The sequence below is a fragment of the Jatropha curcas genome, chromosome 7 (assembly GCF_041381405.1).
Source record: "Jatropha curcas cultivar XTBG-Jc1 chromosome 7, XTBG_Jcur_1.0, whole genome shotgun sequence".
NCBI classification, from domain to species: domain Eukaryota; kingdom Viridiplantae; phylum Streptophyta; class Magnoliopsida; order Malpighiales; family Euphorbiaceae; genus Jatropha; species Jatropha curcas.
Window position 1 is genome coordinate 22,932,033 of NC_143157.1, and position 19,646 is coordinate 22,951,678.

A 19,646-nucleotide genomic window follows, 5' to 3' on the forward strand; every position below is an offset into this window, starting at 1 on the left:
TACAAGTGCTATGATCCTCAAACATCCAAAATCTATATCTCTCGACATGTTGACTTCATAGAAACTGAATTTCCTTTTCATTCACTAGCCACTGCTGTAGACAGACCCGATTCTCACACTTTGGATACCTGGTCACCATTGCATTTTGTTTTACCAATGTCTGCAGGTCTTGACAGTATTGGGCAACCAGATTCTGTAAACTCTGATTCCTCGGCTTCTCCTCCGCTAGTCCAGCAGCAATCCGTTCACAGTAATATCTCAGCTTCTGATTCAGGTACTGCAAATTCTACTTCCTCGAATTTATTACCTTCTCAAAGTGATATTGTGAACGACTTGCCTTTAGCATCAAATCCCAATCAGAATGTACATCCAATGGTGACCCGTAGTAAAAATCAAATTCGAAAGCCAATTAATAGACTGTGTCTGTCCACTGAAGTTCAATCAGATTCTCAATTTGTTCCCAAGACTGTTGCCCAGGCACTGAAGGATCCAAAGTGGCGATCTGCCATGGAAGAGGAATATCAAGCTCTCATGAAGCAGAAAACATGGAGTTTGGTTCCTTTGGAAAAAGCGACTAATGTTGTTAGCTGTAAATGGTTGTTTCGCATCAAGCATGATTCCAGAGGAACTCCAGTTCGATATAAGGCACGTTTGGTGGCAAGAGGATTCACTCAAAGACCAGGTCTTGATTTTGATCAGACCTTCTCTCCTGTTGCAAAACATCCCACTGTTCGGGTAATACTATCCATTGCTGTTAGTAAGCATTGGCCTCTCCGACAGGTGGATGTCAATAATGCCTTCCTGCATGGCAAATTAAGTGAAAATGTATTTATGGAGCAGCCACCGGGTTTTGTTCAACATAAAAATTCCAAATTTGTGTGTAAATTGGAGAAATCTCTCTATGGACTAAAACAGGCTCCAAGGGTGTGGTACTTTGCTTTAACATCGTTTCTGTTAGCCGCTGGTTTTCAACAATCTAAGTCAGATTCTTGTCTCTTTATATATCATCGACATGGAACTGTGCTTTACTTGCTCGTTTACGTTGATGATATAATTGTAACTGGGAATAATGCTAAGCGTATTGAAGCATTCATAATTCAATTGGGTAAGGCATTTTCCATTAAAGATTTGGGGAACCTTCACTATTTTCTGGGTGTTGAAGTCAAGCGCACAGCTACAGGACTGTTTCTCTCACAACAGAATTATATACGTGATTTATTAGAGAAAGCTCAAATGCATGAGGCGAAATCTGCATCTACCCCAATGTCTTCGACCATGACTCTCAGTTCTACAGATTCTGCTTATTTACAGGATGCTACTGCATATCGAGCGTTAATAGGCAGCCTTCAATACCTATTGCTTACAAGACCGGATGTGGCATATGTTGTTAATAAACTAGCGCAGTACACCTCAAAGCCAACTCAACAACATTGGACTGCTCTTAAAAGACTTTTGCGGTATTTGGTTGGTACGTTTGATTTTGGGTTGAATCTTCGTAGCCAAACTAATGTTGATTTACATGCCTTCTCTGATGCGGATTGGGCGGGCAATCAGGATGATAGGACATCTACTAGTGCCTATATAATTTTTCTAGGGAAAAACCCAGTAGCCTGGTCGTCCAAGAAGCAGAAAACTGTGGCAAGAAGCTCCACCGAAGCTGAATATAGATCAGTAGCCTCTACAGTAGCTGATTTAGTATGGGTCCGAAATTTATTAGATGAATTGTATGTTCCAAGACCCAAATCTCCGGTGATCTACTGCGACAATTTGGGAGCTACGTATGTTGCAGCAAACCCGGTATTTCACTCCCGCATGAAGCACATAGCAATCGATTACCATTTTGTCAGGCAACAAGTGCAAAATGGAACTCTTCGAGTTACTCATGTCTCAGCTAAAGACCAACTTGCTGATATGTTAACCAAGCCATTATCATTCGCCGCATTCAGCAATTTCAGAACCAAGATTGGTGTTACTGTCGGAACACCATCTTGCGGGGGCGTATTAGATAAGATAACAACGTAGACCTATTCAAGCCTATTCTGTTGTATTTAGATGTATACAAGTTCCTTGTTTCAAGGATTAGATGAGTCTGAATACATGTATTTAACACACACTTGTATGTGAATACAATTACCACTTCTTCCAAACTTATAGTTAGTACCGTCGAATAAATCCTACAATAATTAATTTTACTGAATAAACTCTAAATTGGATGCATTAAGAGAGTATAAAAAAATTGTGTATTAATTTTACTGTTAGAATGCCTTCTAATAAACTTAAAAGAAACTAACGAAAACTGAGTAGCTAGATAAGAAACATTGTGTATTAAGCGTTGAATACAAACCAAAGGAGAACACGTCTAGAATAAAACCATCATGTTTTTCTTATTTAAAAAGTGAATCATGTTAATGCCAGTTGATTCAATTGCATCCATTTTGAAAAATATAATATTTTACTCTAATTTAAAAATCAAGAAGTAATTATATCCAATAATAAAAATTAGAGAATAATAATAATAATATTTTATTATTTCTCTACTATAGCTCTCCCTTTCCTCAGTGAAAAACTATTGCCAACGAGGACACAACCACGACCTTTACCGTTTCTGTTTATTATAGTTGTTTGTTTTTAGTTCATTAAAAAACATGAAGCAATTGAGCCTTATTTCTTTTTTTTTTTTAAATTTGTAAATTAAGTAAAAATATTATATTATTTGTAACTAGAGTATAATTATAAAATATTATCTCCGTTCCATGACGAAGGTTATTTAATGTAAACTTCTTTTATCTCATTTCATTGTTATTTTAAAAAATTAAGAAAGCAGTAATTATTTGATCGTTCAACTAAAATTGATGCATTTTCAATTTGTACAATAATAAAATAAAAATGATCGAATTATTCTTTAATTAATTTTTAAATAATTAATATTTATTTAGTGGAGACACCAAAAATTAAGGGTAAATATTGAAAAAGATAATTACCACTTGGCTTTTAAAGTGTTAGAGACAATGGGAAAACGATTTCATTTTAACCGAACAGGGAGTATTTTTTTGTATCTCCATTAAGTACTTTTAATTTTATCTTTTTTTTTTTTTTTTTTTTGGAACATAAAGAGATGAAAAAAAAGACTAGCTAAACACTACTCTAGCGTGCCCCACACCAGCAGCATCCTGGGAAAGAAAGGGAATAATGCATGCTAGCGGATTATGGATCCCCTGCAAGCCTTGAGAAACAGTAGCTGCACTCTTGGCAAGGTAGTCAGCTGAGGCATTGTCTTCTCTAGAGATGTACCAGCCCTCATCTGCAGGTATGAACGAAGAGCATTTTCAACTTGTGAACCAGTGTACGTAAGTGCACTGGAGGATCCCTTATTCCTTTGCACAGCTGGATACCTTCAATGCTATCACTCTTAATCTGGATATGGAGAAATGAATGTCTAATAGCAAGCTGAATACCATGATACATAGCCCATAACTCAGCTCCCAAATCTGAGTCCTCCCAATGTTTACAACGAAACCATTCTGCCAATCTCCCAAAGAATCCCGAATGAGACCACCACTAAAACCCAGACCAGCAGCATCTGGCATCGATCCATCAATATTCAGTTTGAAGTAGCCAGCTTCTGGCGACAACCATCTGATCCAACTCTCAACCAAGGAAACAAAAGGTCATTCTGAATTGATGCTCTATCAATATCCTCCAAATATTGTTTAACAAATTGGTAAGCTTGCTAGAGAATAACATGAGCTGAGATGGACTGATCTTTAAAAGCCACATTATTCCGACACTTCCAAATGAACCAACAAGCAGTCCCAAAGAATGAATCCCAGGAAATATCTTTAAATTTCAAATGAACCAACAATTACCCTCTATATATATATATATATTGTTTTTGTTTTTTTTTTTTACCCGCTAATTGAACCATTGATCTGTCGGTTAAACCAATGAACCATCCACCCACTCCTTTGGTCGGGTCAATATCCAGGCCGAGTTTAATAACATTGGGAGATAGTACATCTTTTTTCAATTCAAATTAAAATTAAAATTATTTATTTATTTCCTCAATTCGTATATAATTACCTTAAAAAGATTCTTGTACAATTACCTTTAACCGCATTTGTATTTGGACTAATACACTATGGAAAAAGTATGTTTCCAGGATGTTATCACTCATTAGTCAATTTTATTTCAACTTAATTGGTATTAGTCAATTCAACTTTTTTTTTTTTTCACTTAATCCTTATTTCATTTACTAGTCAATTATAATTATTTTGTACTAAAATTAAGATTATTTATTAATTTCCTACATTTGTAGTTCGAGGAATATAGTGTGAAAAAAAAATTGTGTTTGCATGACTTTACTACAAATAGTCAATTTTATTCCATTTACTCCCGTCTTAGGTAAAAAATTCTATTAAGCCTTCCGTCAAGGATCGGTTGAGAGATTTTACCTTCATGAAAAAACAAGACATGGTCGCCGTCGAGCCACCGTCAGTACAGGACACGCATCATATTATTTGCACCAAACGGTCCCAACGCCGATGAGAACAACTGTTACTTAACGCCGTTAAAGATGTCTCCTCACAATCTCAAAGCCGCGTAAAAGCGGGTCCCACAGATCGCTGGTCCCAGCCCAGCAACCATTTCCTTTCTAAGCTTTATACTCCATATTTTCACTTCCAATAAATAATTTAAAAAAAAACAAGAAAAATCAGCAAATGGATCGATGAGAGTCTTAAAAAAAAAATAATCAAGTAAAAATAAATTAAAGCTCAATAATGACATTCATGTTGGTGGTGTTTTCCGTTATACAAAATTCTAATATCTTCATTCGAGATATTAAGTGTCAATATCAAAATCAAACCCATAAACAAATAAGTCCACAATTATCTTTAAAATAACAGCTGGGTTTTTTTTTCCATTTTTTCTTTTGTTTATTAGTGGGAGTTTGAATGATGGAAGAAGTTTCATACCCTTTTTCTTCTTCTCGTGGGGTCTGTTTGTTTTTTCACTGTTAAATGACAGCCTAATCACCAGCCTGGAAAGGGTTGTTATAGCTATTGTTCTCCACTAAAAAAGCTCTAAACTTGATGTGCTTTCATGGCTGCACTCATTCAATGTCAACTGGGTTTTGATCTTTGACTCGAACCCAATTAACACTTCCTTACCAGGTTCTGTCCATTCTCTCTTTCTTGTTGAGGTAAGGGTATATTTTCAGCAAAGCTTGTGTCTTTGTATTCTTTTGCATTTTTTCAGATTGCTGTAGTTTAGCTTGCATTGGGTTTTATGCAGATATACGATTGGTTGGAAATTTTTTTTTATAGATCTGCGGTTTATGAGGATATAGGTTTTTGGGTGTGAGTGATTGGGGAACTGGTTTTCTACCATTTGTTTTTTCCCCTTTTGAGGTCTTTTTGGTACAAATTTGGAGTTCCATTAACTTTTCTGGGATTCTGGTTGTTTTGGGATTTAGTCATTTAGTAGGTAGGCAGTGCCACATAGGGAGTTTGGGGGATTTGGGAAATGTTGAAGATGAAACTGTTTAGTTGGTTACCCATAGTTGTTGCTCTTCTACTATTTGAGCTTATTGGTTATTCATTTGCTGCATTTACTCCTTCTGATAACTACTTAATTGCTTGTGGTTCTTCCAAAGATGTTATCTTTCAAGGTAGAACTTTTGTTCCTGATTTAGGACATTCTTCCCTCTCATTAAAAAGTGTAAATTCTGTTCCTGCTGTAGCCAATTCTAGTTTCCCATCTCCTCTATATCAATCTGCTCGAGTCTTCTCTAGCATAGCTTCTTATAAATTTGAAATTAAGCAAGAAGGCAGGCATTGGATCCGCCTCTATTTTTACCCTGTTCCAAACTCAGATCAAAACTTGACATCTGCTTCAATTACTGTAGTCACGGATGATTTTGTGCTCCTGAATAATTTCACGTTCAAGAACTATAAAGGTTCTTATATGTTCAAGGAGTATGCAGTCAATGTGACATCTGATACATTGACTCTTTACTTCATTCCTTCAAACAATTCCGTCACTTTTGTTAATGCAATTGAAGTTGTTTCTATCCCTGATGGAATCTTCCCTGATCAAGCATTTACCGTGAATCCACGTGGTCCTTTTGGTGGTCTTTCTGGACTTGCTTTTGAAACTGTTTATCGGTTAAACATGGGGGGTCCTTTGGTCACAGCGCAAAATGATACACTTGGAAGAATTTGGGAGAATGATGCCAAATATCTCCATGTGAACGGCTCTGCTGTGAATGTTTCAGCTAGCCCTGCATCCATAAAGTATCCAGCTTCTGTCACACCTGAAACGGCACCAAATGTGGTTTATGCCACTGCTGAAGCCATGGGAAATGCAAATGTTCCCAACATGAACTTCAACATAACTTGGGAATTTTCTGTCAATCCGAACTTCTCTTATTTTGTTCGGGTGCATTTCTGTGATATTGTTAGCAAAGCTCTAAACAATCTTGTGTTCAATCTCTACATAAATGATGATAGTGCCCTTGAGAGTTTTGACCTCTCATCTTTTACCAATGATCTAAGTGTACCCTATTATAGAGACTTTATCTCTAACTCGTCTCTGGAATCAGATACTTTGACTGTCAGTGTTGGCCCAGATGTGCAATCAGACTTCCCGAATGCAACTATGAATGGGTTGGAAATTATAAAGATTAACAATGAAGCTAAAAGCTTGGATGGGCTTTCTTCTGTTGAGAGCCTTCTTCCTGAATCACCCTCAAAGAAAAACAAGGCAGCGATTATTATCGGTTCAGTTGTTGGAGCTGTAGCAGCATTTGCTTTAATTGGGTTCTGCTGCTGTTTCTTGGTGACGCGCAAGTCGAAGACAACTCACCAAGGCCACCCCTGGTTGCCTTTGCCTTTATATGGAAATTCTCAAACCATGACAAAAATGTCCACAACTTCTCAAAAGAGTGGAACAGCCAGCTGCATCTCATTGGCTTCCTCCAATCTTGGTAGATTTTTCACATTCCAAGAAATTCTTGATGCAACCAACAAGTTTGATGAGAACCTCCTTCTTGGGGTTGGTGGCTTTGGAAGGGTCTACAAGGGAACCCTTGAAGATGGGACCAAAGTAGCTGTAAAAAGAGGAAACCCCAGATCAGAACAAGGTCTTGCTGAATTCCGAACTGAGATTGAAATGCTATCGAAGCTTCGTCATCGCCACCTTGTCTCTCTTATTGGTTATTGTGATGAACGATCAGAAATGATTCTTGTTTATGAATATATGGCTAATGGACCTCTAAGGAGCCATCTGTATGGAACAGATCTACCACCATTATCATGGAAGCAACGGCTTGAAATATGTATTGGTGCTGCTAGGGGCCTCCATTATCTTCACACGGGTGCTGCTCAGAGCATTATTCATCGAGATGTCAAGACAACGAACATTCTTTTGGATGAGAATTTTGTAGCCAAAGTTGCGGATTTTGGCCTCTCAAAAACTGGCCCAGCTCTTGATCAGACCCATGTGAGTACTGCTGTTAAGGGTAGCTTTGGTTACCTTGATCCTGAATACTTCCGAAGGCAACAGCTAACAGAGAAATCAGATGTATATTCATTTGGGGTAGTTCTAATGGAAGTTCTCTGTACTAGACCAGCTTTGAATCCTGTTCTTCCAAGGGAGCAAGTTAATATAGCAGAGTGGGCAATGACTTGGCAAAAGAAGGGTATGTTGGACCAAATCATGGACTCCAATTTGGTGGGAAAGGTGAATCCAGCTTCCCTGAAAAAGTTTGGGGAGACAGCTGAGAAATGCTTGGCTGAGCATGGAGTTGATAGGCCATCAATGGGGGATGTCTTGTGGAATCTTGAATATGCTCTGCAGCTTGAGGAGACCTCATCTGCGCTTTTGGAACCTGAAGATAACAGCACAAACCACATTCCAGGGATTCCATTAACACCACTTGAACCATTTGATAACAGTGTAAGCATAATTGATGGAGGGAACTCTGGAACAGATGATGATGCTGAAGATGCTGCTACAAGTGCTGTATTTTCACAACTAGTAAATCCTCGTGGAAGATAGAAAGTAAAGAATTCAACCATTTTCGGTCAACAGAAATTCTATTGACTTATGACCATCTGGTCCTGGTGTAGAGAGCTCTTAGAAAAATGCCAAGGGAATGAATTAAGGTTATTTCTCGTTACATTATTCTGTTCTTTTATTTTCACATTTTCCTCCACAGTATATTTAATTTGTAATATAGTTCAATGATGGAGGTTAATTTCTCTATCAGAAGTTGCATGTAAGGCACCATATGATTCTTCGATTGTCTTTATTTTACATTCATCTGGGTCTCAGCTGCCCACGTCATTTTTTACACGGTTACCAGGTATTCAATGTACTGGGCTTATGATCTTTTTTTCACTGAATGAAAATAGAAATAAGGCATAGCTTATTGGAGTGTCTTGTGTTCTTGGCATCCATTTTTGACCTACGAGTGAGTTTCACAACAGGAAGTAACCTTGTCTACTAGTAACTTTTAGAATTACAGTAGCTGGCTCCTGCTTCTATTTCTAGGGTGTTGCAATGCTAGTTTAGTCACTTGTGAAGCTCACTCCAGCTATATAACATAGTTTGTGGAATTTCATTCCCTAAATTGTACATTGAACTAGTTGTTCTGTCTTTGAATTTTCTTTGGAAAATGAGGCGGAAATTCTTTTAGTATATTCTACAAATAATTTATTTTACACAAAATGTCCAAATTGAAGCATTTTATTGCTATTCTCATGTTTATAAGCAATAAACTGATGAAGCCATTGCCATAAGGGAGCACCTTAAGCTTTTTGAATTTCTTTTCTTTACATGATTCACCATTCAGAATTTCTTTTCTTTACATGATTCACCATTCATATCTAGCAGAAGAATGCTATTCTATATTCATGCAATGTCTCTAGTGACAGTGAAAACATTCAAGAAAGACGGTGAAAAATAGTTTAGTAATTACAAATATAAAGAACTGAAATATAAGTGTGATTGTAGAAGTAGAGAGTCCCACAATTCTCAACTACCGAAGTTGAATAATTTAAGTTTCGACTGCCTTATCTCTGTCGATAATGTGTACTTCTGGTCCAATTCTGTCTGTAGAGAGCCACAGTTAGAGACAGAAGTAATGTACTTCTGTACTTTGTCTTTTCTGCTTCTGGATTTGTGGTGTTTTTGGAATAAATCTTGTAATCCTTGCAATCAATCCAATTTTCTATAAATGATGTGAACTCCGTAGGTGTTCATTCTACCTGGAAGAACAGAGCTGCTGCCCCCAATCTTGATCGGTAGTAGTATATCAGCATTCCTTTTTGCTATCCTGACTATATTTCAGTGTTTTCAAAACTAAACCGGTCATTGAATCAGTTTGTTGATTGGTTCAACTGGTTTGACTCGATCAACAACCAGATAAAATAATATTAGTGAATGTTTAGTTGTTTTTTAGTGAAAAACATAAAAGTAAGAAATAAGTTTAAAAAATTTTCTAAAATTCATGGCAACTAAGCTTAGAAAAATGATTTCCACCATCATATGAGTGGTTGGCAATGAAATTTATTAATAAGTTTTTGTGTTGAATAGCAACTGTTTAAAGCTTATGTTTATCTGTATTGCTGTATCACATGGCTATGACTAATTTTTAAACTAGATCTTCGTATCAGAGTGATCAAACATATAGAAACTTCAAGGTCTTTTCTTTTTTTCTTTTTTCCAGTGCCCTTTTATTAACTCCAGATTAGTATTTTATTAAAATTATCTTTTCTCCACAGATAACTTTGTAACAGATGTACAAATTATTTTGTCCTTATTGGCCTTCTGATTCGTGCAGAAAAATAAAGAAACAAGAGGAAAAAACCAATTTTCTTAACTAAAATGCATAACTTCAAACACAAAAATTAAAGGCAAAAACAGATCCTGGAAAAACTTAAGTTATTCTGCGAAAATGAGAGCAGAAAACAATCTTCCAAAATATTCTGGGAAAATGGAAAATTCACATTCTTATTTCCTGCAAAATATTCCATATCCATTTTCTGAACGACTAGTGCAATCAAGCATACCATAATCCATCACCACAGCATGATCCTCTTTGTCTGAAACTTGAACTGCAGAGAAAAAACAAGAACCACATTCAGCAGAAAGCAAAGAACTTGTCCTATACTTATCTTCACCTCCAACAACAGGCATTGCTACTCCTGATTTTGCCGGGTTCTTGAAATCAGGCTGATAAGTCCTTCCAAGAACTCCTTCAACTTTCGACGACAACTTATAAAACTTAAACTGCACCTCTAAATGAGCAAAACAGTCATCAGAAGGTATCTGGTAGTTATGAATTCTGTCATCTTCTTTAGTTACAGGCACGACATTGACTGATATCTCCGTGACTTCTGGTACAGTGATTAATACACTATTCTTTAATGATGTTCTTTCCACTCTAATGTTACTTTCTTCTGATTGCCATGTTGATAAATGACCTTGTGGTATGATTAAATCTCTCCCATTATGTAAAAACTTTAAATGATCAACTTCATCATCCCATTTTTCTGCTTTAGTAGTCTCAATAGAGAAAGTATGAGAATCAAAGAGGATTCCTAGTGCTTGAATCCAAGTGTAGTCTCTAGTTCTGCCTTCTGGCCGGAGACCAATGAAACGTGCATTGATTTGTAGGTTTGTATCGGAAACTAAGCTGAAATGCTCATTGCTTTTGCCATGGAAGTAAAACACAATGCTGTCTCCACCGATAAAACGTGGGTCCAAGCAAGCTGCTCCTGGTGCATTGCAATTTGGTTTTCTATCTGTAATCACAAAACAAAATCAGGTAAGTAAAACTAAATCAGATCTTTGGCGTAGCAGCAACGGAATCGTGTCCAAAACTGTGAGGTTGCGAAGTTCCAACCCCATACAGTAACAGATTTACTATATCATATTAAAAGAAGAAAGTACAGTTTGCAGAGAAATCCAATATAATATTCTTTTTGCAGAGAAATCCAATATAATAGTCTTACTTCTGCATTCAGGCGTGCATATTGGTGATTGACAGTTCAAGTAGCAAACTTTTGAGTATGGGTTGGTTGGATAGAGATTTGGACATTCAGCTGGGCAGCTTCTCTTCTTGAGAAAACAAGGACCCTTACGGCTGCAGGCTATAGTATCAGTTGCTGCATATATTTCTGATGCAGCAGATACAAAAAGCAGCAGAATGATCAATAACCTGTTGCTGCTAGAGACTACCATAGCTTTTGTCTTTTCAATAGCCTAACTATACTTTGCATTTGCCTCTTAAGACTTGTTCTGTTTTATAGATGTAGTAGACTTCTGCAAGTGGAATTTCTTAATTCTTCTTCCATTCCCAATAAGGGAATCTAAGTTTCAGTTTCAAAACCATTATAATGTCAAACTTCACGAGGAATCCTTATACCAAAAAACAAAAGAGGAGAATTTTAAGGCGTTATATTTTTATTTTTCTTTGGATATTTTAAAAACAAACACCAATGGTTTCTTTATATATTTTTGGTACATTTGAATTAAAATTGACTATAATGGGGGAAATTTTTCTTCCTTCCACTAAAATCATCTGTCAATTGGGTGTGATCCGTTGATGAGAATGAAAGATTTTAAGTTTGAATCCTCTCACCATAAGGGTAGACTACTCGTGCTATGTAGCCCAAAATATTGTTTCAGTCCATTTAGCTTTCTAAGAATCAAAACTCTAACTAGATTTAGTATTATAATTCAGAAATCTTAGATGGAATGCTTTGGGGCCTGTAACTATGATTTTAAATTGGGGTAATAACTCTATCTGCCATTCTATGTACATCTGTAGGCGTGGCTGAAAGAGGCCTAATTAAGGGGTTCAGTGCAGTGTCTGTGCAAAATACATACAGCGAATAAAGAGCCAGATTGCACGCTTAGCCCCATGTGGTGAAAATAACACCGTTTTTTGCCCGTAAATTTCTCAGCAAGTACAATTTCCTTGTTGCTTCTTGTCCTCTACGTATGTTCCCCACATGAATTTAAGCATTAAATTTCAGTTCATTTAGCTTTCTCCAGTTTTGGGAATTTCAAGTCGTCATCAGATTATAAAAATTACAAGCAATTATGAATCTATAGACATGAGGCATTATTGTAGCCTGACGCATTGTCTAGTTGGTAGGCTTGGCCACGGTTCCGGTTCCAGATTTTTTGGAACCGGAACCGAACCGAAAAGGTCCTGTTCCGGTTCCGGTTCCGGTTCCGGTTCTGGTTCCGATCCGATTATAAAACCGACGGTTCCGATCGGTTTTCCGGCGAATCGCATAATTTTAACATTTTAAAATTTGAAAACCGGTTTAAAAAAAAATTTTTTTGAACATAAAAAATTAAAAAATACACCTAAAAAATTTTAAATCTTGGAGACCGGTGTAAAAAAAATTATTTGAACATAAAAAATTAAAAAATAGACTAAAAAAAATTTTAAATTTTTGAAGACGGGTTAAAAAAATTTATAATAAATCCAAAAATTCTTTTTTTCCAAAATACCCTTAAAACTAGCTGTTATATAGCCGTTTATGGCTGTTGGGAGGGGTAATTAAGAGATTTCACAACAAATTTTCAAAAAAAAAAAAAAAATCAAAATCTGACAGTTACATATAAATATTTTTATTTCTAACTAATTTTAATTTTATTCCAAAAGAAAGAAAAAAAAAAAAAAGCAAAAGTTTGCTTTATAAATTGACGGCTAATAAGGGAACATTTCCCTCAAAAGATGGAGAATCTCATTATTTCTATCCCACACAATCACTCATTTCTCATTTAATTTCAAAAAAAAAAAAATAAAATAAAATCTCACAGTTACAACGTCTAGAACCGCCGGTTCGAACCGGTTCGAACCTGCGGTTCTAACCGGCCGGAAAATCGGCGGTTCCAATCCTGTTCCGACCGGTTCTCTGGAACCGCCGGTTCTGGTTCCTCATTTTCAGGAACTGGAACCGAACCGAAATATTTCGGTTCCGGTTCCGGTTCGTCCCGGTTCCGATTCTCACCGGTTCCGGTTACGGTTCCGGGCCGGTTCGAACCGGCGGTTCCGGTTCCCGGAACCGTAATTTGGCCAAGCCTACTAGTTGGTACCTACATCTCTTCTCTAAATGTTAAGTGACACACACTAGCGGGTTCAATGTAAAAAATAAAGTAACGGTACATTTCGATCAATCATATGTGATTTGATTAGTCTTTTCATTTATGTAATGAGTGAGGTCTCGAGTTCGAGTACTCTTCACCACAATAGTTTTCACCTGTTAAAGAGAGGACTACCTTATGTTATGTAATCCGCAGTATTATTTCGGCTCATTAGGCCTCACAGTGAATATAAAAAAAAGTAATAGCACATTTCTTGGGTTAAGCTGACTTAAGTATGAACTGTGGAATAGAGATTTAGTGTATTTTATTCATTAATTTTGACCAATTTCAAATTAAGGTGTAATCATGAAAAAAAAGTGAAAATTAAAAGTCTAAAGGGTTAAATTTGATTGAAGGTGCGCTTATCGGAAGACATAAAGTTCAAGATTGATTTAAATGGTTTAGCGGCTAATAAATGTATAACCTTAGTCTAATAACTTTTTTGCAATTAAAAAAAATTATAAATCGAATTTAATGGGACCAATATGAATTAAAAAAAAAAATCTAGTAGAAAATGTTAATTGTATAAAAAGTTGATTTTCGAATAAACTAATATTGCTCTTAAGTTCAACGATCAAATTGAACTTTATTCCATTTCTAAATAGCATTAGCAGCCATATCTAAAACAAAAAATTTGTAAGTTTATGTAATTAAATTTATTTGATTTTCAAATTTTTCGTACATTTTATTTGGAATTTTGTGTATTTCGATAAACCCAGTAAACTGGTTCAGTTAAAGACCTTAATAATATTAAGCTAATATGACATAATTGTAAATAATTCTTAATTATAATTTTACCGTTTTTTAATAACTAAAAATGCAACTCTTGGTATATCAATGCGCTTACATACTAAAAAAATTATTTCTTTATTACTAATTTACCCTCTTTTATAGTGATATCCTCATTTATACCAAATGTTTTTTATTAAATTGGTTTGGTGAATGACCAGGCTAACTAAATATTTCTGGTAGACAAACTCAAACACTCCTTTTTTTTCTTTTGCTGCATGTCTACAGATCCTAATATGTGCGTACTTAGAAGAGAGTTAAAATCCTGGTCAATAATAATATAGCATGAAGTGAATCTACTTACAGATTTAGACAAAATAATCTTGAATTTGAATATTATTTTCCAATAGAAATTGAAAATACACCAAATCAACTTCAAAACAACACAAAGTTGCAGAATATAAAAAAACACAAACACCTTTTTCATTTCCAACAAGGTAATTTCACAGTAACCAAAACTTGCAGCCACACCATTTCCTTATTTAACAAGTAGCCAAAGCTTCCATTATTGTTTAAATGGCAAGCCATGCACAATTTCCATAACCTTACTTCCTGCAAACAATTCCATATCCTGCAGAACCTCCATGGGTGCAATCTAAGGTGCCATAATCTGTAACCGATGAAATCTCTTTGTTTAATCCATCCTGAAGAGAGAAAATGCAAGATTCACAATCTGCAGAAAGAAGTGATTTAGTTCTGTACTTGTTTTCATCTCCTAAAACTGGCATTGCAACACCACGCTTTGCAGGATTTTCAAAATCAGGCCTGTAAGTCCTACCCAAAACTCCATCAACTTTAGTTGACAAGTTAAAGAACCTAAATTGGACCTCTAAATGGACAAAGCAGTCGTCTTCAGGTACTTGATATTTATGGACTCTGTCATCTTCTTTAGTAACAGGAACTACATTGACCAAAATCTCTACAGTATCTTTTATATTGACTATAACACTGTTTTTTCTTGATACTCTTTCTACTTTGACATCTTTTTCTGGTGAGTACCAAATGGAAAGTGGTTCTTCAGGTATGGCTAAGTTTTGACCATTGTAACTTAACTTCAAATGGTCAACTTCACTATCCCAAGTTGCTGACTTTGTTGCTTCGAGAGAAAATGAGTTAGAGTTGAAAAGAATTCCCAAGGCCTGAATCCAAGTGAAGTCTCTGGTTCTGCCTTCTGGTCTGTGGCCAGTGAAACGTCCATTGATTTGAAGATTTGAATCTGATACTAAACTGAAATGCTCGTTGCTCTTTCCATGGAAGTAGAAAACAACACCATCACCACCGATGAATCGGGGATCATAACAGGCTGATCCTGAAGTGTCACAACTTGCTTTGCGCGCTGAAAATATCAAATTAACACATGTTTGACAATGAATAGTTAGTCACTATACACAGGGGGGCAAAGCTAAGAACTTCAATTAAGGGGGCAAACCTTTTAACATTAAAACTAATGGGGAAAAATGGTTAAGGTTGACAGAAAAAATATAGCAGGTAATGGGGTTCAACCTGCAAATGTGTCTTCGCCATTAACTGTACCAAGCATTTATTATATTTACTGGTTTAGTTGTATAATGGTTTCATATATATATATATATATATATCCTGAACTTTAGGTATTATCCTCTAGTTTGAGATAGAAATGAAAGAAATGAATAGTAGAAATTAGTTAATCTTACTCTTGCAAGAAGCCTTGCACTGTGGGTGATCACAGTTGACATAACAAACTTTAGATTTGGGGTCCTTTGGGTAAGTGCTTGGGCATTCATAAGGGCATTCTACGTACTTCCCATTGCATCGGCTTAATGGGTTGTTGCAGTGAACAGATTCTGCATTTGCTGGAATAAAACCCGTAACCAGAGCTACCAAAATAACAAATACGAAACTGCTGCTTAAGACCTTCATTTTGACTCCCTCTTTACTGATACTGATAGAAGAAAGACTAATTTTTTGATGGGAGAAGTCTTCTTCTTCTTGTGCTATATATAGGATTTTGAATTTCTTTGTTTATTTGTTTTAAATTAAAGCTTGTTACTTAATCTAAGCTTTAGCTCGTATTTGAAGTATGAACATGGGAATAGTTGGCATTTTGTTTGCAGAAGCCATTGCTTTATATACAAGGGAAGTCATAAGGTGATTACTGATGCTTGAAAAAGCAAATTTGCTACCCAAATTGGTAACTTGAGAACATTAGTAAGAATTAACTTTGCAATTGAATGGAGTGGATTAAATCATAAGGTACAGTGGAGTTCAACAGATAAAGGGGTTTGATAATTAGGAAAACATTTAGAACTACTTTCACAAAATTAGTTGTTTTGGTCACTATTAGTTGTTTTAGCAACGATTAATTATTTGAATAGATTTTCACAAAATGCTAAAAGCTGGATGTTAACCTTTAATAAAATGCCACCTTAATTACTTATAGGTTGTGGTTCAGTTGGCAATACAGGCTGGACATGTAAAAAGAATTCTCGAGTTCTACCCCATTAAACACACTTGCAGCCAGGGGCGAAGAGCTTTAACTGTAATTAAGCCACGAGCCGAATTAGGCGTTTCTTGGTAATAGGGTCCGGACACCGGTGGTTTATAAAAAAAAATGCCATATTAATTAACTTCTAAAAACTAATTCAGATGCTATGTTACTGAATGCTCGCATTTAACGTTTTGAGTAAAAACTACCTAAAAAGTTGTTGTCGAATACAACCTTAGAAAGGAATAACCACAAACTTCAAAACGAGATTAATATCATACCTAAAAGATACAAGAAACTCGTTAAAAATAAAATAAAATAAAAAACTTTACAATTGAATGATAATAAAAAATATATCGTATATGATTCTTGCTTGATGTTCAATTAAATCGAGTTATTGGTACCTGACCAAAATGTGAGGAGGAACAGTTTAATTAAATCAAAATGGAGGTTAATAAATATTTTTAAGTTGATGATGGTAGATGACTTCTCTTGACAAAAGTACGCAAGCATTTAGGAGCAATTCATATTCCATTATTGAGCTTGTGGTTGATAACCAGCCAGGTTCATTTGTTTCGGTGGAGCATATGTAGAAATACATAATTTTTGTAAAGAATCTAACCCCGAATTTAAGCTCGTTTCATCAATTTATTTAATAAAATTATAAATTTGTTATATATTTTTTTCTTATCTAGTAATGATATTTTATTTTAATATTGCATATTGATATCTATTTTATATGCTAGAAATTTATTTTATACTTAATTAGTTTTATTTATAAAAAATAAATAAAAATAATTATTTTTACAATTTTAGTATACTAATTATTTTTATTTGAGTTTAGAGATGATTAATTATGTTTGTAAAAAATAAATAATTGAGCTTTTGACCTCAAATTTCAATTTATCTTTTAGTTTGACTAGTGTTCAAGAACGTGCGATGCACGTTGTTACTCGTTGAACATGCTAGTTAGAATAACTATTTATATTTTATTTTTATATATTTTTATTCATTTTTATAAAGACAATATAAAACTTTAATAATTTTAGTTATAATTATTACATGTATAAAAATAGGTACAAAAACACTATCATACATATCTAGTATTTGATGAACAATTTTAATAATTTATTACAATAGATTTTTTGACAAAATAAAATAGTTATAAAGTTGAAAATAAATAACCATTTGATACAAGATCTCACCATATATAAAAATAAATTCATATATAAATTATTGGTAATCAAATTCAAAATTTTTTTTGTGATAGTATATCAAAATAAAAAAAATTCAAAATTTAAAATTAGTACCTCAGCCATTAATAATAATAAAGTGAGAAGTTTTCGATATAACAATACTAAAGAAACTCTTGATAGTAGAGAGTCTTCAATGAATTATTGATAATAAAAGCAAAAAAATTATTGATAGTAGCCAAAGAAAATATAGTTATTTGATAGATTAAATTTTCAATTGAGTTATAATTTAAATATTTGCCCTTTATTAGCATAATAATAAATGTAATATTAAAATCAAAGAATAATAAAATTTCAAACTAAAAATATGCAACAACTAAAAAAAAAAAGAGCTAAATATTACAAATCAATCATGATTTAAATAAATTTTTTTAAAAAATTAATAAATTTATACTAATTGAAAATTAATTAAGAAATTTACTTAGCAGATTAACTATAAAATAATTATACCATTTAAGAGAATGATAACGAAAAAAGTAGCTAACAATATTAACAAAGTAAACAAAAGGAAATGTGAGAAAGAGAAAAGAATTTCAATTTATAATTTATAAATTTAATTATTTTAGATTTTTAATATAAAATAGTCAAGTCCTTTTACAATAAAATTATAAATATAATTGATTTAATATTGGATTCAATCAAAACTTTTACAATAGGATTTTCATTCTTAATTAAGATTGGATAGAATTTTTCGGTTTCTAATATATATTTGATTTAATATTAATAAAACATATATATATATATATATATATGATTTATTTAATATTATTATTAGGAATCTTATATATTTAATTAGTTTATTACATTTTGTATTACTTTAAATATTATTTAATATTAATTAACATTTTGCATGTATTAATTGTCAAGAGAATACAAATTTCAGGTAACCAATACAAACTACATTCACTAAAGTCAATAATATTTATTCCCTACTTTTTTTCGAACTAATAAATTTATTTATTCAAAAGTAAATTATATTTATTTTTTTAACCAATAAAATTAAAATTCTTAAAGTCTTATATTCTTACCATATATATCTTATAAAATATATACTATAATTTATTATTTTATCCAATAAAATTTATATTTAAGTAAGAAATGTATATCTTTAATAATTAAATTAGCTTTATTTTTCAACCAATAAAATTAAAATCTTTAATAATTTCCTATTTAGAACTAGATTAAACTTCATATAGTTGCTAGAACATACTAATAAATATAAATAAAGATTATTTTATTAGTTTATAAATAGAGAAAGTTAAGATTATACTTACTACAAGAAGAAGACATGATTGAAACTCAATAATTTTAAAATTAACAAAGCTTAATATGATAATTCTTGATAGTCAAAAGCAACAAATTCGTGATAGTCAAGATTAACAAATTCTTGATAGACAAAACTTAAAAGTAATTAAAACCAAACGTATATATATTAATATTAAAGGACAAAAGTAATTAGTATGATAGGACAAAATCCTAATTAGAATAGTACTAAAGTACAAATTTCTAATTAAAGTGGGATCAAATTTATCATATTAATATAATAAAAATAATAAATTGAAATCATAATTAGAGTAGGATTAAAGTCAAATTTCTAATTAAAATGAGATTAAATTGATAATATTAATAAAAAGAGCCACCAATAAGAGATTAATAAATTTAATATCTTATATTATAATATATTTAAATTTAAGATATTAAATCATAGTATTTTTATATGTATAGGAATTTCAAAAGTTTGCTAATCAGAATAAGACTAAATTATTTTTAACGATATTTTTAATTAATCAACTAATAAAATACCAATAAAATTAAGAGTTTTCTAATTGGAATAAGACTAAATTATTCTTTAATCAACTAATAAAATTAAAAGTTTGCGGCGGTGTTTTAGGAACCTAATGTTTTCCCTTATTCGCACATGTATATATAATTTGGACATGTAAAAAAATTATGATTTATTATATTATAATTTG

The 19,646-nt window shown here is 33.3% G+C and overlaps 4 protein-coding genes across 4 annotated transcripts; 1 reads left to right on the forward strand and 3 right to left on the reverse strand.

The window, feature by feature from the left end:
• Positions 1–3,128: 3,128 nt before the first annotated feature.
• LOC149494989 (uncharacterized) lies at positions 3,129–3,587 on the reverse strand. The gene is made up of 3 exons (XM_089724477.1): positions 3,456–3,587; positions 3,393–3,414; positions 3,129–3,301 (listed from the first exon to the last, which is right to left on the reverse strand). Exons 1-3 carry the CDS (start codon positions 3,585–3,587, stop codon positions 3,129–3,131), a joined length of 327 nt encoding a protein of 108 aa, XP_089580603.1.
• Positions 3,588–4,809: 1,222 nt separating this feature from the next.
• Positions 4,810–8,431, forward strand: THE1 (protein kinase family protein). Its single transcript, XM_012215246.4, has one exon. The coding sequence runs from the start codon at positions 5,524–5,526 to the stop codon at positions 8,056–8,058; it is 2,535 nt and encodes an 844-aa protein (XP_012070636.1). The 5' UTR covers positions 4,810–5,523; the 3' UTR covers positions 8,059–8,431.
• A 1,428-nt stretch (positions 8,432–9,859) lies between these two features.
• On the reverse strand, positions 9,860–11,456 carry LOC105632800 (hypothetical protein). The gene is made up of 2 exons (XM_012215247.4): positions 11,019–11,456; positions 9,860–10,808 (listed from the first exon to the last, which is right to left on the reverse strand). The coding sequence occupies exons 1-2, from the start codon at positions 11,245–11,247 to the stop codon at positions 10,015–10,017; spliced, it is 1,023 nt and encodes a 340-aa protein (XP_012070637.1). The 5' UTR covers positions 11,248–11,456; the 3' UTR covers positions 9,860–10,014.
• A 2,899-nt stretch (positions 11,457–14,355) lies between these two features.
• Positions 14,356–15,988, reverse strand: LOC105632801 (hypothetical protein). Its single transcript, XM_089723839.1, has 2 exons — positions 15,630–15,988; positions 14,356–15,292 (listed from the first exon to the last, which is right to left on the reverse strand). Exons 1-2 carry the CDS (start codon positions 15,853–15,855, stop codon positions 14,502–14,504), a joined length of 1,017 nt encoding a protein of 338 aa, XP_089579965.1. The 5' UTR covers positions 15,856–15,988; the 3' UTR covers positions 14,356–14,501.
• Positions 15,989–19,646: the final 3,658 nt, after the last annotated feature.

Excerpts from the sequence above, each read along its gene's own strand:
- LOC149494989 (XM_089724477.1), bottom strand. The coding sequence starts at position 3,587 with ATGCCAGATGCTGCTGGTCTGGGTTTTAGTGGTGGTCTCATTCGGGAT. Across the intron at positions 3,415-3,455 it reads GTTATGGGCTATGTATCATG|ATTAAGAGTGATAGCATTGA; the intron begins GTATTCAGCTTG and ends CTCCATATCCAG. Across the intron at positions 3,302-3,392 it reads TAAGAGTGATAGCATTGAAG|ATGAGGGCTGGTACATCTCT; the intron begins GTATCCAGCTGT and ends TCATACCTGCAG.
- THE1 (XM_012215246.4), top strand. The coding sequence starts at position 5,524 with ATGTTGAAGATGAAACTGTTTAGTTGGTTACCCATAGTTGTTGCTCTT.
- LOC105632800 (XM_012215247.4), bottom strand. The coding sequence starts at position 11,247 with ATGGTAGTCTCTAGCAGCAACAGGTTATTGATCATTCTGCTGCTTTTT. Across the intron at positions 10,809-11,018 it reads ATGCACGCCTGAATGCAGAA|ATAGAAAACCAAATTGCAAT; the intron begins GTAAGACTATTA and ends TTGTGATTACAG.
- LOC105632801 (XM_089723839.1), bottom strand. The coding sequence starts at position 15,855 with ATGAAGGTCTTAAGCAGCAGTTTCGTATTTGTTATTTTGGTAGCTCTG. Across the intron at positions 15,293-15,629 it reads GTGCAAGGCTTCTTGCAAGA|CGCGCAAAGCAAGTTGTGAC; the intron begins GTAAGATTAACT and ends TGATATTTTCAG.